Source organism: Heteronotia binoei, chromosome 14 (genome assembly GCF_032191835.1).
Source record: "Heteronotia binoei isolate CCM8104 ecotype False Entrance Well chromosome 14, APGP_CSIRO_Hbin_v1, whole genome shotgun sequence".
Taxonomy (NCBI): Eukaryota; Metazoa; Chordata; class Lepidosauria; order Squamata; family Gekkonidae; genus Heteronotia; species Heteronotia binoei.
In genome coordinates, this window is record NC_083236.1 from 1,360,112 (window position 1) to 1,376,100 (window position 15,989).

Here is a 15,989-nt window from a genome sequence, read left to right on the forward strand (position 1 = left end):
CAGATAAGAGTCCGCACACTTAACCACTACACCAAACTGGCTCTGCCACTCTCAGAGTAGGGTCTGGAAGCCCTGGGTTCAAATTCTCATCTTGCTGTGAAAGCTCACTGTGTGATTTTGAACCAGTCACATACTTTCAGCCCAGCCTTGCACACATGAGTGTTGTGCAGATAAAAAGGAGGAGAGGAGAATAATATAAGTTGTTTTGGTCCCCACTGTGGAAAAAGATGGGGGATAGATGAAGAAAATAAATAATAAATATAGCTGAAGATGGAAGATGGATAAAAGGTAGGTTGATGACTGCTTGAAAAGGAGAGACTGAGCCAGGAGAAGGGGAGAGGAGATGGGGGCTGCCAGAGGGAGGGAAAGAGAAAATAGTATGGGGAAGGGAACAGTGGGAAAGTGAAATGCCACCCCACATGCCCTGGAGGATTCCCTATCATGCAAGTAGGCACCACCAAACTGGGTCACAGTTTTTCTAGGTAGAGGATGAGCTCTCTGCCCAAGCACTGAGAAGGCTCCTACCTCCTGTGTGGTTCCTGCTGGGTTCCAGCGGAGCACCATAGCAGCACTGGGCCAGGCTGCAGCTGTAGCTTGTCAGGAAAGTGTGGGAGGGGGAGGGGGCAGGGAGATAGGATCTCCCCTGCAAATCATAGGCCCACACTTGTGTGTTTGTGTGGCCCACCCTTTTGAGTTTCCAAGCTCTGATGAGCTCCAGCTACTCTGGGCTGTTCAGGCTGCTAATAAAGGAGAAGGCAGCTCTGGAATGAATGCAATATCTTGGGATTTCTCCAGCTCCACATCAGAAAACTTCCTATCCCTTCCTGACAGTGTCACCAGTCCCAGGACACGCCCCCTCCACCCCACCCTCATACATCCCACCTACATTTATCTCCTGCAATGGAAGATACTTTCCACTGACCAAGTGGAAGATACTTTCCAAGGCAGCAACAGCCTCTCCTTCAACTTGAAGAACAGGACCCTCTCGTAGGAAGGGCACTGGCTAAATCTCTCGTAGGAAGGGCACTGATTAAATCTCACATAGGAAGGGCACTGGCTAAATCTCTCATAGGAAGAGCACTGGCTAAATCTCTTGTAAAAAGGGCACTGGGTAAATCTCTCATAGGAAGGGCACTGGCTAAATCTCTCGTAGGAGAGGCACTGGCTAAATCTCTCGTAGGAAGGGCACTGGCTAAATCTCTCGTAGGAAGGGCACTGGTTAAATCTCTCGTAGGGGGGGCACTGGTTAAATCCCTCGTAGGAAGAGCATTGGTTAAATCTTTCATAGGAGGGGCACTGGTTAAATCTCTTAAAGGAGGGGCACTGGTTAAATCTCTCGTAGGAAGAGCACTGGTTAAATCTCTCGTAGGAAGAGCACTGGCTAAATCTCTCGTAGGAAGGACACTGGCTAAATCTCTCATAGGAAGGACACTGGTTAAATCTCTCATAGGAAGGACACTGGTTAAATCTCTCGTAGGAGGGGCACTGGTTAAATCTCCCATAGGAAGGGCACTGGCTAAATCTCTCGTAGGAAGGGCACTGGTTAAATCTCTCATAAGAAGGACACTGGTTAAATCTCTCGTAGGAGGGGCACTGGTTAAATCTCTCGTAGGAAGAGCACTGGCTAAATCTCTCATAGGAAGGACACTGGTTAAATCTCTCGTAGGAGGGGCATGTTAAATCTCTCGTAGGAAGAGCACTGGTTAAATCTCTCATAGGAGGGGCACTGGTTAAATCTCTCGCAGGAAGAGCACTGGTTAAATCTCTTGTAGGAAGAGCACTGGTTAAATCTCTCATAGGAGGGGCACTGGCTAAATCTCTCATAGGAGGGGCACTGGCTAAATCTCTCATAGGTGGGGCACTGGTTAAATCTCTTGTAGGAAGAGCACTGGCTAAATCTCTCATAGGAAGAGCACTGGTTAAATCTCTCTTAGGAAGAGCACTGGTTAAATCTCTCATAGGAAGGGCACTGGTTAAATCTCTCATAGGAAGGACACTGGCTAAATCTCTCATAGGAAGGGCACTGGTTAAATCTCTCATAGGAAGGACACTGGCTAAATCTCTCATAGGAAGGGCACTGGTTAAATCTCTCGTAGGAGGGGCACTGGTTAAATCTCTCGTAGGAATAGCACTGGTTAAATCTCTCATAGGAGGGGCACTGGTTAAATCTCTCGTAGGAAGAGCACTGGTTAAATCTCTTGTAGGAAGAGCACTGGTTAAATCTCTCATAGGAGGGGCATGTTAAATCTCTCGTAGGAAGAGCACTGGCTAAATCTCTCATAGGAGGGGCACTGGTTAAATCTCTTGTAGGAGGGGCACGTTAAATCTCTCGTAGGAAGAGCACATGGCTAAATCTCTCATAGGAGGGGCACTGGCTAAATCTCTCATAGGAGGGGCACTGGTTAAATCTCTCATAGGTGGGGCACTGGTTAAATCTCTCATAGGAAGAGCACTGGTTAAATCTCTCATAGGAAGGGCACTGGTTTAATCTCTCATAGGAAGGACACTGGCTAAATCTCTCATAGGAAGGACACTGGTTAAATCTCTCATAGGAAGGGCACTGGTTAAATCTCTCATAGGAAGGACACTGGCTAAATCTCTCATAGGAAGGGCACTGGTTAAATCTCTCATAGGAGGGGCACTGGTTAAATCTCTCGTAGGAAGAGCACTGGTTAAATCTCTCGTAGGAAGAGCACTGGTTAAATCTCTCATAGGAGGGGCACTGGTTAAATCTCTCGTAGGAAGAGCACTGGTTAAATCTCTTGTAGGAAGAGCACTGGTTAAATCTCTCATAGGAGGGGCATGTTAAATCTCTCGTAGGAAGAGCACTGGCTAAATCTCTCATAGGAGGGGCACTGGTTAAATCTCTTGTAGGAGGGGCACGTTAAATCTCTCGTAGGAAGAGCACTGGCTAAATCTCTCATAGGAGGGGCACTGGCTAAATCTCTCATAGGAGGGGCACTGGTTAAATCTCTCATAGGTGGGGCACTGGTTAAATCTCTTGTAGGAAGAGCACGGCTAAATCTCTCATAGGAAGAGCACTGGTTAAATCTCTCTTAGGAAGAGCACTGGTTAAATCTCTCATAGGAAGAGCACTGGTTAAATCTCTCATAGGAAGGACACTGGCTAAATCTCTCATAGGAAGGGCACTGGTTAAATCTCTCGTAGGAGGGGCACTGGTTAAATCTCTCGTACGAGGGGCACTGGTTAAATCTCTCGTAGGAAGAGCACTGGTTAAATCTCTCATAGGAGGGGCACTGGTTAAATCTCTCGTAGGAAGAGCACTGGTTAAATCTCTTGTAGGAAGAGCACTGGTTAAATCTCTCATAGGAGGGGCATGTTAAATCTCTCGTAGGAAGAGCACTGGCTAAATCTCTCATAGGAGGGGCACTGGCTAAATCTCTCATAGGAGGGGCACTGGTTAAATCTCTCATAGGTGGGGCACTGGTTAAATCTCTCATAGGAAGAGCACTGGTTAAATCTCTCATAGGAAGGACACTGGCTAAATCTCTCATAGGAAGGGCACTGGTTAAATCTCTCGTAGGAGGGGCACTGGTTAAATCTCTCGTAGGAAGAGCACTGGTTAAATCTCTCATAGGAGGGGCACTGGTTAAATCTCTCGTAGGAAGAGCACTGGTTAAATCTCTTGTAGGAAGAGCACTGGTTAAATCTCTCATAGGAGGGGCATGTTAAATCTCTCGTAGGAAGAGCACTGGCTAAATCTCTCATAGGAGGGGCACTGGCTAAATCTCTCATAGGAGGGGCACTGGTTAAATCTCTCATAGGTGGGGCACTGGTTAAATCTCTTGTAGGAAGAGCACTGGCTAAATCTCTCATAGGAAGAGCACTGGTTAAATCTCTCTTAGGAAGAGCACTGGTTAAATCTCTCATAGGAAGAGCACTGGTTAAATCTCTTGTAGGAAGAGCACTGGCTAAATCTCTCGTAGGAGGGGCACTGGTTAAATCTCTCGTAGGAAGAGCATTGGCTAAATCTCTCACTGGTAAAAGGTGGCTGTGGCGGAACCGGCCCGATTCTGCCTTCAGACCCGGTCCTGTCAGCTCCCTATTGAGTCGCCAACTCCTGGAGGGAGCTATTTCTCCTCTTGCCCCTTGGGCTCGCTGCCACCACCTGCTCAGTCTAGGGGTTCAGATTGAGAGGAACAGGACTCCCAATCCCCCTCTCCAGCTGTGAGGCCAGGCCTCAAGGTCCTCTGCCACCCTGCACTTGGGTTTCACAGAGACCTCAGCACTTCTTTGGGGCACCCCTGGAGGATTGGCACCTTATCCAACTGCATGCCTTCCCCCCTTCACCTGGGGCCCCCTTCTTAACACAGCGTGGTCTAAAGCGGTTTGGGGATCTATGTGGTACAGAGTTTGACTGCCAGCATTTAAAACAGCAAAAAAATATTTATTTAAAAGAGAAAAAGAAAGGGAAAGAAAAACAAAACAAAAACAGTTGCATTTAAAAAGTTAGCACAGCACCCGTACAGCAAACAGCCTGACAAACAAAATGTGGTTTTAAACGCGTCCTGCTGTCCCTGATCTAAACATGCCCTGCCCTTTTGGATGACTTACTTTGTCTTACTGCCTGGAGGCCTCATTTTCTTTTGAATAGGCCGCATGCACAGGCAGGAGCTCCCACACTGGCAACCTCTTCCTTCGAGCTGCAGCTGAGAACTAAAAACTCTTCCTGCTTAACTCACATGCAAAGAACAAAAGCACTTCCTGCCTCTCTAGGAGACTTTCCCCCTAGAGTTGTTGGTTTGGCTCTGGAAGGGAGGGGGGGAGTGAGGGGAAGGCTAGGCCCAAGCCTGCTTGGCAGTTTAGCGATCCCTCCCAATGAAGCACCAACATGGATTAAAATGGCGTTTCTCCACAGTGGCCCAGGACTCTCAGGCATGAAGCTGCTGACGTGGGCAGCCCTGATGCAGGAGCAAGAGCCTCCTCTCTCCTCAACGGTCCACGCAGCCATCAACCAAACTTTCAGGGTGGCTCATTTTGGACTCCTGCTCCCTGAAGCAGCCCCTGAATTCTCCTGATTCTTCAGGGGAGACCTTCACTTTGATCTTTTGTTCCAAATTACTTGGGCCAATGATGCTGCTGCTTTTTGATGTCATTACACAGCTGCTCTTACAGCATCTTATCTGACTAGGCAACAAATGGGAATTAACTGTTGCTTTTTTACTGTAAAAATAAGGACTGTTCTGTATACCTGATAATTCATTACTGCTAATAATCAGAATATTTCGTATTTCTTTTGGGCTGTTTAGACAAGATTGGCAGTGCAACCTGGCAAAGTTCTTGATATACTAGCAGCATTATGACTTACCACTGTGGTCAATAGTTCATAATCATTTTCTGCCTTTCTAGTGCCTAGACCTGAAAAACACATTAATAGCATTATTTTAAATCTACCCCATAAGTCATGTAAAATTTATTCTAGGTGACATGTTAAAACAATTTTTCCATTTATAGCTAGGCTGATTTTCAAAGATTAGTTTGCCATGTTACTTTTTTTTTTAGTTTCAGATATAAAAGGTGTGATTTTGACCAGTTTTAAATACATATCCCTGTTTTCTGAAAAATATCTTCACATAAGATGAGCCATCTGTACATTGCCAAAATAGCAATTCAGTTTTAAATTCACTTTAAATAAATCTGTAGACCAGAGTTTTATTCAGGCTGGCATAAGAAATACAGATTATGCCATTTGACGGACTTCAGCAATTACTGCTTGAGGACACCTTCCCAGGTGGTGGCAGGTTTATGGCCCAAGGAAGATTTCAGCCTGTGCCCGAGAGTCCCCCTGCAGATGGCAAGCAGGTGCCCAAAGGCATGACAAGTGTTACTCTCCAAATCCCACCCGCCCAGAAAACAAACTTGTCGTTCAGAAACCACACGAGAACCCTTGGAGATTTAACAAGCCTCCACTTGCCCTCTGAAGCAGCACACTCCAGACACAGAGATCCTCTGCCAGTACGAATTAGGTGACTAGTTCAATGCTCCATTTCCAGGGTTAACTATTGCCAGCCCAATGATGGATCACTGGCTCAAGTCATGGCATATTAGCAGCTCTGGACTTCTAAAAATGCTACCAGGTTTCTGCCTATTTACAGTTCAGAAACATTTGAACTGTTATGGATTTCTTACATAGCAAGGGCTTGCATGTTGGGAAAGGCAGATAAACCACCTTTAATGACTGCACATGCATCTTCTCCACTGCAGGTACATCCACTGAGAAGATACAATTGGCTATTGCTCCCAGTGTCTGTATACAGTGAAGCAAACTTCCCAGCAGTTGTCACCCAGGCGGAACTACATACATTCCTCCGGCTTTTGCCTGCAGAACCACATGCATGCAGGAGGGGCCGTGGCTCCAGCAGCAGGGGAGGGCCCCTGGCAGTATCTCCAGCTCAAAGGCTCCAGGAGGGGCTGATAGGGAAGCCTCTCGCCTGAGACTCGGAAGAAGAAGAGGCCAGCCTTCATCCTGGCAGAATGATGGCCTGACTCAGGAAAGGTGGCTGCAGAAGCGACTTAAAACAAACTTACATTATCAAGCCTTTTATCTCGTTTTTTGCTGGAGCTCTATTGCTAAGGCTAAAAGCAGATACTTTTCACATAATTATTTGTCTGTAGAAACAGGGAATTTAAAAACCTTCAACGTAATAACAACTGTTATTCATTTTTTAAAAACTTATGCAATCTCATCTTTTAAATAGATATTCACATAAATATAATCAATACTTGATTCCTTTTTAAAAAGCCGGTCCATTGTGTAGGTTTGCATGTCAGACCCCCCCCCCCCGCCCCCACTGCATAGCTGCACGGAGGGGAACTCATGCCCCAAAGGCGGAAGTTAACTGTTTTTACCCATAGAGCTGTGCCTGGATGCCCATGCTGGAGTGATGTGATGATTTCCAGGGTTACAGCTCTGCAAGGTGGCCTTCATTGTACAATCAAACAGTGATTTGGACTCTTCTGGAAAAGGCACAGATGGGCTTATGGCAAATCCATGGTTTAAAGTTTGGGTCAACTTTAACTTGCGAAATCGATTGGACATCCTGTTCCACCATGACTGAAAACAAAAATGCACCAAAGAAAAATACATACTCATCACACACAGTAAATAGCTATGCAAATAATCTGTCATATATGTTAATTTTTTTAAAAAAATCTTCCTAAAGCTCAGGACCCGTCCTGTTACCCTCTCATGAAGACAGTTTCTGGAGGGCAGCCAAGTTGGTCTGCCACAGAAAAGCTAGACCTGACTCCAGGAGCACCGGAGAGACCAGCAAGATGCGTGGGGGGTGGGGGCACTAACGTCCTGATTGCAGGCCCACCACAGGCAGTTTGGGAAGCAGTCCCAAGGCCAGACATCCACGTGCAGTCCCAGGGTTCAGGCCCAGGGCAGGCAACATTCACAGCTTCAAGTCTGAAGGGAAATCCGAGAGCCAGGATCCAAAGGTAGAGGCCAACTTCTTTATCTCTGACCCTGGCCTGTACCTTTCTACAGCCTTCCCTTCAGACTTCAGTCTGGAGCACAGGCAGCAAGGTCAAGTTGCTTCCCCACAGCCACGCCCTTCTCTGTTGCTTCTAAGCCGCTACTACGTCCTGCACCTGTCAGCTGCCTCAGTCCTGCTCCCACCAGCACTTCCCCTCACTGCTGATGCTGCGCTGCGAGGCAGGCAGGGCACCTTCTGTCCTGCAGGCCTCCCCTCATCTTCCTCTGACACCCTTCCCAAGGCTCTGGGGACTGACTGGCAGCTGGCTCTCTGTTGGCAGCTCAGGGCGGGGGAGTGGGGGCTGAAGGGCCATCGTGTTGGTTCCTGTCTGGCCGCTCAGAGCCTGCTTCCTCCTGCAGCGCCTCCTCTGCTGCTGGGCTCAGGCAGGCTGGCCGGCTGACTCCTTCTCAGAAGAGTCTTCTGCAAGTCTGTGACTCTCTGCTCTGCTGGGCTTAGCTGGTCCATGACAGGGGGTGAATTCTGAAGCATCAAAGCTCTGATGAAGGTATCTGATGAAGGGAGATTTGACTCTCAACATCTTATTGGTCTCTAAGGTGCGACTAGACTCGGATCTACCTGTTCACTTCTCCAGCTTTATAAGCCAAAAGACAGAGCTAGTTGTTCAGCTCCTTCCTAGGAAAAGACTACCTGGGAACAGGAAGCAGGAGGAGGGATCAACTACCATGGTTACTTAGCAGGAGAACACTGGGGTGTGTGCCCAATGGGAAGCTCTCCCAACCAAGCATCATCATGCAAGCCACAGACTCTTAGGGTTGGTGAGTTGGGCAACTCACACTGCTCCAACCAGAAGGTCTGATCCAAGCCTCCGGCTTCGCAGGACCAGATGGAAACCCCAAGGGCAACTCACTTTGTCACTTGATCTATACAGTGAGGATGCTACAGAACAGCAAAGAACAGCTGGGCAGCTTCCTCTGTAAGCCAGCTGCTATGGAGAGAAAAAGGCAGCTGCATCTTGCTGCTAGACCTCTTGCAGGATCTGGCAAGAGGGGACAGTGCCCGAGTGATGTGGCTCCCTCGGGATCTGGGAGGGGTTCCACATGGAAAGGAATCTCCCCCCCAGGAGCTCATAGCTGGGGTAACTGGTGAGCTTAGAGAAGAGCAGGAGTCGAGTGTTTTATTCATTCCCTTTCCTGTGGTCTAAGGCTGACCTTTCCTGTGCCCCCCCCCCAGCACCCATAACCTCAACAATTCATACACTGTTTTCTCCTTGCAGAGTCAATTAGGATAATTGTCTCCTGGTGGAATCCCATCTTATGAATGGATTCAACATGACTTGTTCCATTTCCATCTAAGCTAAGTTTTTAACCTCAACAGAAATGGTCATCTATCATTTATGACTTCCTGTGATACAGCATATTGAACTTCCATACCTTCAGCCCTCCTTTGTCATCTGGCACCACTGGGGGGGCATCGAAGGATGGCTTGTTTCTCCAGGAAAGCACAGCTGATTTGCTGCTTGGCTTACTCTTCTCTTTATCCACCTGCATGCATGCTGAGGCCAACAACCGGATGACTTCTGCATCTGAAAAACCCAAAGGCAGCTTGTGGTGGAAATAATTCTGTACCCCCAAAGTGTGTCATTAGAAACCAGCCTCTTGTGTCATGAGCAATGTTCCCTCTAAGCTGCAGAGTCTTGTGAGCAAAAATTTTACTTTGTGAGCTACTGGTATTAAAGGTGTAAACTACTGCATAAATTATTGTGCTCTGGGGTCATCCTTCCTGAGCTAAGACAAAAATGTGTGAGCTGGAGGCTAAAAATCTGTGAGCTGGCTCATGCTAACTCAGCACGGGTCATGAGATTTGGAGATCTGGAGGGAACACGGGTCATGAGATCTGGAGACATTGCATGCCTATGCACGTATGGGTGAAGGGAGAAAGGGCGAAATACCTGGATCATTCAGAAGCATTATCAAGTCAAAGGCCGTGTATCCGTTCTTAGCACGAAGATTGACATCAGCGCCTTGATTTAATAAATACTTAACAACTTCTTTATTTCTTTAAAAAAAGACACAAGTCACACATTAGGCACACAAAAAGGAAATAACTGCATTCCCCAGGTATTTAAGTTCTCCTAAACTTTTCCTTGTGTCTTTTCAGCCGCCTACTATTCCTGTTCCTTTTCAGCCAGCTACTAGTACCTGAAGTGACCACAATGATTCACTTGTTTCCCAGCTTTGCAAACATGGTTCAACCTGCGTCAAAGCTCAAAATTAAGGCCACCAGTATTCTTAAGGAATGTGAGACCATCGAGATTCTAATGTTGCTATGGCAGTGCTAGAGTTGTTGCCCTAAGGCTGTTAACCTACAAAACCAGAAATATTTTAGTTTTGATTTTATTTTATTGATTTTATTTATATCCCACCTTACCCCGCAAGCGAGCTCAGGGCAGCTTACAATACATAATTATACAATTTGAAGTATTGCTACTAAGTTCTATATAATTCCCTTGCATGTGTGCTGAATTTCATTTAATATCAGTAAATGGCCAAATTCCCACCAATCAATACATAAAGATACCTATAGCTCATACAATGGGTAGAGCAGGTAAATAGATGGATAGAGCAGGGGGGGAGGGGGGATCTAATATTGTGTCTGCTGCCTATTTTCAACCTCAGTTTCTTGCTGTCGGGTTACTGGAGAAGTCTACCCATCTGGGTTTACAGTATCATACATCCAAGAATGAGAGAGAGTTCTCAGAAACCCCTTACTTTGCCAGAGCCTGCTGACTTCCTTTCACCTCACACGGGAAGGAGAAGCACAATAAGCCTCTGATTAACCCTTTACAATTGTAACAAACTAGAAACGGTCATGAGTTCAGTAGTTACCATGAAAATTATGGACCCTGTCAAGAGGGCTGTATTGGATCTAAAGAGAGATCGGTATGATCTTTTAGTTTCAGACTATAAATGACTTAGGCCTCCACAAATTGCATTTTATGGTTCTTACAAGTTAATGTCAAGGTAACAGATTGTAATTTTAACCAGTGTATTGTAGTTAATATTTTTTCTGGAGCTATATAATTTTTAAATTTTTTATATGTACTATATTTATTAAGCTAGAAGATGTTTGACCACTACTGTATTATTTGTCATATCTCATTATTCATACTAATGTCCTATATTTTATTTTCACATTTATTTTTTAAATATCTTACGTTTCACCTATTTAGGTCCATCTTGATTTTTACAATTTTTATGTGGTTGTTGTTGGCCTGCATTGTGCTGTGTATTTGGTCATGGACCGTAATAAAGCAAACTGAAACTGACTTAGGCTTCAACAAAGACCCGTTTATACTGTGGCCTTCAATGATCTTGGCAACCAAATCAGGCTCTTCCTCCTACTATTTAGGACTGCTTCAAACGACAAGAGTGTAGCAGAGCACAGGATTTATTCTGAGTCCTTTGCGCATCTTTCCAGCCACAGGATCTGCTGGCCTTCAGACTTTGGATGTAAAACTTGTATGTTCATGCAACTTCCTGTGTGCATGCCCCTGATCTGCCCTGCACACTCCCTTCAGTGGGTCAGCTCAGGTTCGAAGTGCCCCTCTGCTGTGGAAGCCTGAGGAGTGACCCTGGACCAGTCACACAGTCTCAGCCCAACTTGCTTCACAGGTGGTTGTGAGGACAGAATCAGAGAGAGAAGACATGTAGGCTGCTTTGAGGTCCCATCATGAACGTCTCCATTTATACCCCACTATACACAGGGCATGAATAAAGACACTGATAAACAAAGGACCATCACACAGTTTGGGCCTCCACACTTTAACTCTCCCCCCCCCCCCCCGCCCCACATTCTACGCAAGCATTACATGCAATCCATGGTTCCTCCGACAAGCTCACAGGAGGGAGAGGCACATTTAGCAGTTTCGGGGAGGGGGGCAAGCAGACTACTCCTCAAACTTTGCACAGTTCCTCTCATTTTTCAGGAGCCAGGTAAACAGAGATGAGGAGGGTGGAAACGGTTCAGAACACAACACTTCCCCCTACAGGTCCTCTCCAGAGTAGGCTGGCCTGAGAAAGCCTGGAGTTTGCCCTGGGAACAAAACGGGCTTCTCCGTCCTCAGGGGTCTTGGGTCATGTGATCACAACAGGGGCAGTAAATGTGAGCACAGGCCCCTCTTGTCTCCCCATGCCAGGGAACACAATTTCTTACCCATGATATGTAGCCTGCATTAGAGCTGTCCAGCCATGGACATTATCTTGCTTGTCAATTTCTGCATTTCGGGAAACCAGTAGCTGTACGAGAGGCAACTGTCCAGTGACCGCTGCGATCATCAGTGGGGAAGCACCATCATCATTAACAATGTTGATTTGTGCTGAGTCTTCGTCTGTGATCTCTTTGACCAGCTGAAAGTTCCCTACCGAGACAGCAACATTCTTGAGCAACAGGTAAGACTTCAAAGCAGTCAACAAGGTGTATTTTCAGCATACCACACCAAATATAAATCAAATAAAACCAGTGAAAAGAATTGTTTAAAATAGTGGAAGGGGAAGCTTCTCAAAACAGTATCTGAGTGAAATACAGTTTAATTTGTAAGCCTTTGCCAGAAGCATGAACCTGTGTGAGCTTTTAAGAGTAGTCTGTCCTAGAATCTTTTGAGAGAGCAATCCAAAACAGGCTTACTCAGAATTCTACTCAGGTCTATTCAGCAAAGCATTCTTAGGACTGCACTGGCGGTCAGGGAATTTTAAATGCTGATTTTCTCTGGTTATAAATCTTTATGGGGGGGGGGAAGGAATCCCACAGTTCCGATAGAAAAACAGCCACAGAAGAGCAAGCCCACCCAGAAGGTCTCCTTAGCTGCTGAGTTGATCCAGAAGAGAAAGCAGCCCTCATAAACAGGTTAAGAAAGAACTGCAGAAATGAGAAAGGCTAATTCACACAGCTCTGTAAAATAGTCACCTAGTCATCTGATGTAGATGCCTAAGGCAACCATGTCCTGGAATACACTAGATGCAGATATAACAGCAAGAAAAAGAATGCCTTACCCATCTTTAGGGCATGAAAGATATCAGGCTGCCTCTTCTGCTTATCTGCAAAGGAAAACATATCATGCATAACCTAAGCGCTGTACAACAGCCACAGTTTCATGAAGTATAATTTAATCAAGCAACCTTACTTCATCCAAAATAAAAAACAGTAGAAACCCAATAGCCAAAATGGCCCACTCTGACGTCACTATGGTGATGCAAGTCAGGTATGTGGCTATTTACCTTGTTACCAGACTGTGGAATCCCTTTTCACTAGTCTAAGAGTACAAAACAGTTTTGTCATTACAGTTTATCTGGGAGAACCAGGTTTGATTCCCCACTCCTCCACTTGCAGCTGCTGGAATGACCTTGGGTCAGCCAGAGCTATCACAGGAGTTGTCCTTGAAAGGGCAGCTGCTGTAAGAGCTCTCTCGGCCCCACCTACCTCACAGGGTGTCTGTTGTGGGGGAGGAAGGGAAAGGAGATGGTGACCACGCTGAGACTCTAGAGATTCAGAGTATAGGGCAGGATATAAATCCAATATCTTCTTCTTCTTCTTGTTTGTTTGTTTATAAAGCTGATAGAGCAGTTCATAATAAAAATACAGAACTAAAACGGTGTGGTGTTGTGGTTCAGGGTTTTGGGCTAAGATCTAGAAGACCTGGGTTCACATCCGTCCTCTGCCATGGAAGCTTTTTGGATGACCTGGGGCCAGCCACCCCCTCTCAGCCTCACCTACCCCACAGGGTTGTTGTAAGGATAAAATGGAAGGAAGTAGAGCAATGTCAGCCCCTTTGGGGAGAAAAGGAAGGTCTAAATGAAGTAAGCAAACAGTCTTTTCTAAGTAGTTTGTACCTGTCTGAGGTCTAACCGTTGTGAGAGGTGCCAGATAATTCTTCATGTCTTCATGTTTGAAGTCAACAGATATTTCGTATGGAGTTTTATGCAATATGTTCAGCTGATCTGGATTGGCTCCTTTGTTCATAAGCTGTTGTGCCAAACTCACTCTCCCGCTAACAGCTGCTAACATCAGTGGGGTCCAGCCCATGGTTTTCACGGTATAATTCCAGTCGGCTCCCCATTCTAGCAGCAGATGGACCACCGCCTCGTGCCCGTGCTGCACAGCCGCCATGAGAGGGGTGATAGCAGGCAGCTCCTCTTTGCTCTTGTCCAAGCTGAGACTCAGATGGTCATAATTGTCCACGTGAGCACCAGCCTCCAGCAGCAACTTCACAATACTGACATGCCCCCCCCTAGAAGCCATGGTGAGCACACTGGCTCCCAGTTTGTTCTGTGCATTGAGGTCAGCGCCATTTTCCAGCAAGATGCAGGACACAGTGAGATGTCCAAACCTAGAGATGGGAGAGGAAAACATTACTCCACACAGAAGGTTTAAACAGCAACACAAAAGCATCTTCTTTGAATTTAAAACATGGGATTATAGTTTCACGTATTCTGTGCATATTAACTGCAGTTTTTATGTACAGTGGGGCTTACTTCTGAGTAGGCATGCATAGAATTGCGCTGCACGTGTCGGTTCTACAAGACAAGTATAGTTCAGGAGAATGATTGGACAGCACAGGAAATGAACTGCTTCAAATCTCACCAAGTAAGACAAGCTCCCTTTCAGGCTCAGACTCACTATTTAGAAGACCTATTTTCCCCTTTCGGGGTCACTATCTCAGCCTCTCCTGCTTCACAGGGTGGTTACGAGGAGAGGAGGATGCTGTTGGCTGCTTCAGGTCTCCACTGGGGAGAAATGTGGACTACAAATGAAGCAAATAAGCGGATGAGGAAGGTAATCGGGCTGCTGAACATTCCCCGAGTCTCACAGCATCCTGCCAGAATTACTTTCCTTTCAGTCAGGTTCAGACAGTGGAAGCAGGATCCAAAGGAGAAAGTCTGAAAGAAGAGATATCAGATAGAAAAGAGACCTTTGAGCTGCCAGTGGAGTGGCATCACAGCAGCAAGAAGTTTCCGTGTCCTTCACTTAAGAGCCTCTTCTGTTCTTTTAAATTGGACATCGGTCTGGAATGCACACTTTTCATCCGTGCAGGGGCGGCCCGATGCCCCATGCCACTCTAGGCAGACTCGCTGCCTGGCACCCCCCAAAGGTGCCCCCTGCTGCACCGCCTCCTCCTCCCTCCCTCCCGACCCTTCCCCACGCCACCTGCTTTTCAATGCCGGAACCGGCTCTACTGCAGTGTTCTGGCTCTCTAAAGCGTTCTGTCCCTTCTCTTGCCCGATCACTGGGTCGGTGGGCAAAACTGCCGCAGAGCTGCGCTGTGCTCATCTATCCTGAGCAGCGTCCTGAAAGGGCGCCTCGGCTGTCGCTGACGCCTTTCCCAGCCAGGAAGTGGGGAGGGGAGGAGTCAGTAACGCGGTTTTGCCTGCTGACCCAGAGATTGGGCGAGAGAGGGGGGCTTTAGAGAGCCAGAAGGCTGTGGCAGAGCCGGATCCGGCACTGAAAAGCAGGTGGCGTGGGGAAGGGTCAGGAGGGAGGAGGAGGCGGTGCGGCCAAGGGAAGAAAAATGGAGCGGTGGCAGCAGGCAGGCTAGGTGGAGGGGGTGGGAGGCCAATTTGGCACCCCCAGCTTCTTTTGCCTAGTGGGTGAGCCGGCCGGCCCGGCATCCCTGGCATAGGTCTGGGTGTGAGGCCAGGCTAGTTGTGGGAAGCCTGAGAGCAGCACATCCCGGCGCTGGGGCTGCAGGGGGGAAGCGCTGCGGGCTCACCTGGCGGCTTGCATGAGCGGGCTCCAGCCGCAGCAGTTGCGGCTCTGCACCGAGGCGCCCCTCCGCAGCAGGAAGCCCACCAGCTCCTCGTGGCCGCCGCCCGCCGCCAGCTGCAGCCCGGTGTTGCCCGCCTCGTCCGCCCCGTCCACCGGCACCCCCGAGCCCGCCTCGCCTCCTCCCGCCGCCGCCGGGCCCAGCAGCAGACGCCGCGCGCTCTCGCAGTCGCCCTGCTCGCAAGCGCGGAGCAGCAGCTGCACCCCCGCAGGCGCCCCGCCGCCGCTCTCCCCCATCGGCCCCGGCCGGAGGCAGGAAGGAAGGCGGCCCGCCTGCCGCCCTTCCGGCCACACCAGCAGGCGCCGCCCGCCGAGAAGAGGCCCGGCAAGGGGGAGGGAGAGCGAAGGGCCCTCCCCCAACCAGCCCCTCTCAGGCGCTCCCACGACCTCCGCCTCTAGCGGGAGCTCAGGCTGAATCCTCCCCGCATCCCCAGAACTCTCCTCCAGCACCACACGTCAAAGGAACCCGCTTCCTGCCTGGCGGTGGGAATACTTGATTTGGCTTCCCAGCCATTCACCTATACACTTAAGAATCCCTTACCGCTCCCCTATGGCTGCCCTTCCTGGGCTCAGTCCTCTGATTGCTTGGTTGCAGTCTCTCCCTCTTGGAATCTTGAACAGCTGCAATTTCTTCACCATCAACCTTGATTAAAGCTGTGCAATATCCCAGTACTACACAGCTCTAATCCTGCTTCAGCACAGAGTCATTTC

The 15,989-nt window shown here is 48.0% G+C and overlaps 1 protein-coding gene across 1 annotated transcript in view; it reads right to left on the reverse strand.

Moving 5' to 3' along the window:
* ANKS6 (ankyrin repeat and sterile alpha motif domain containing 6) overlaps positions 1–15,515 on the reverse strand; it is a 50,371-nt gene extending 34,856 nt beyond the window's left edge. The window contains exons 1-8 of the mRNA XM_060254060.1: positions 15,226–15,515; positions 13,349–13,845; positions 12,512–12,556; positions 11,676–11,880; positions 9,412–9,518; positions 8,894–9,045; positions 6,871–7,075; positions 5,330–5,379 (exon numbers count right to left, since the gene is read on the reverse strand). Of these exons, the coding sequence (XP_060110043.1) occupies positions 5,330–5,379; positions 6,871–7,075; positions 8,894–9,045; positions 9,412–9,518; positions 11,676–11,880; positions 12,512–12,556; positions 13,349–13,845; positions 15,226–15,515 (1,551 nt within the window). The remainder of the gene's footprint in view (positions 1–5,329; positions 5,380–6,870; positions 7,076–8,893; positions 9,046–9,411; positions 9,519–11,675; positions 11,881–12,511; positions 12,557–13,348; positions 13,846–15,225) is intronic.
* Positions 15,516–15,989: the final 474 nt, after the last annotated feature.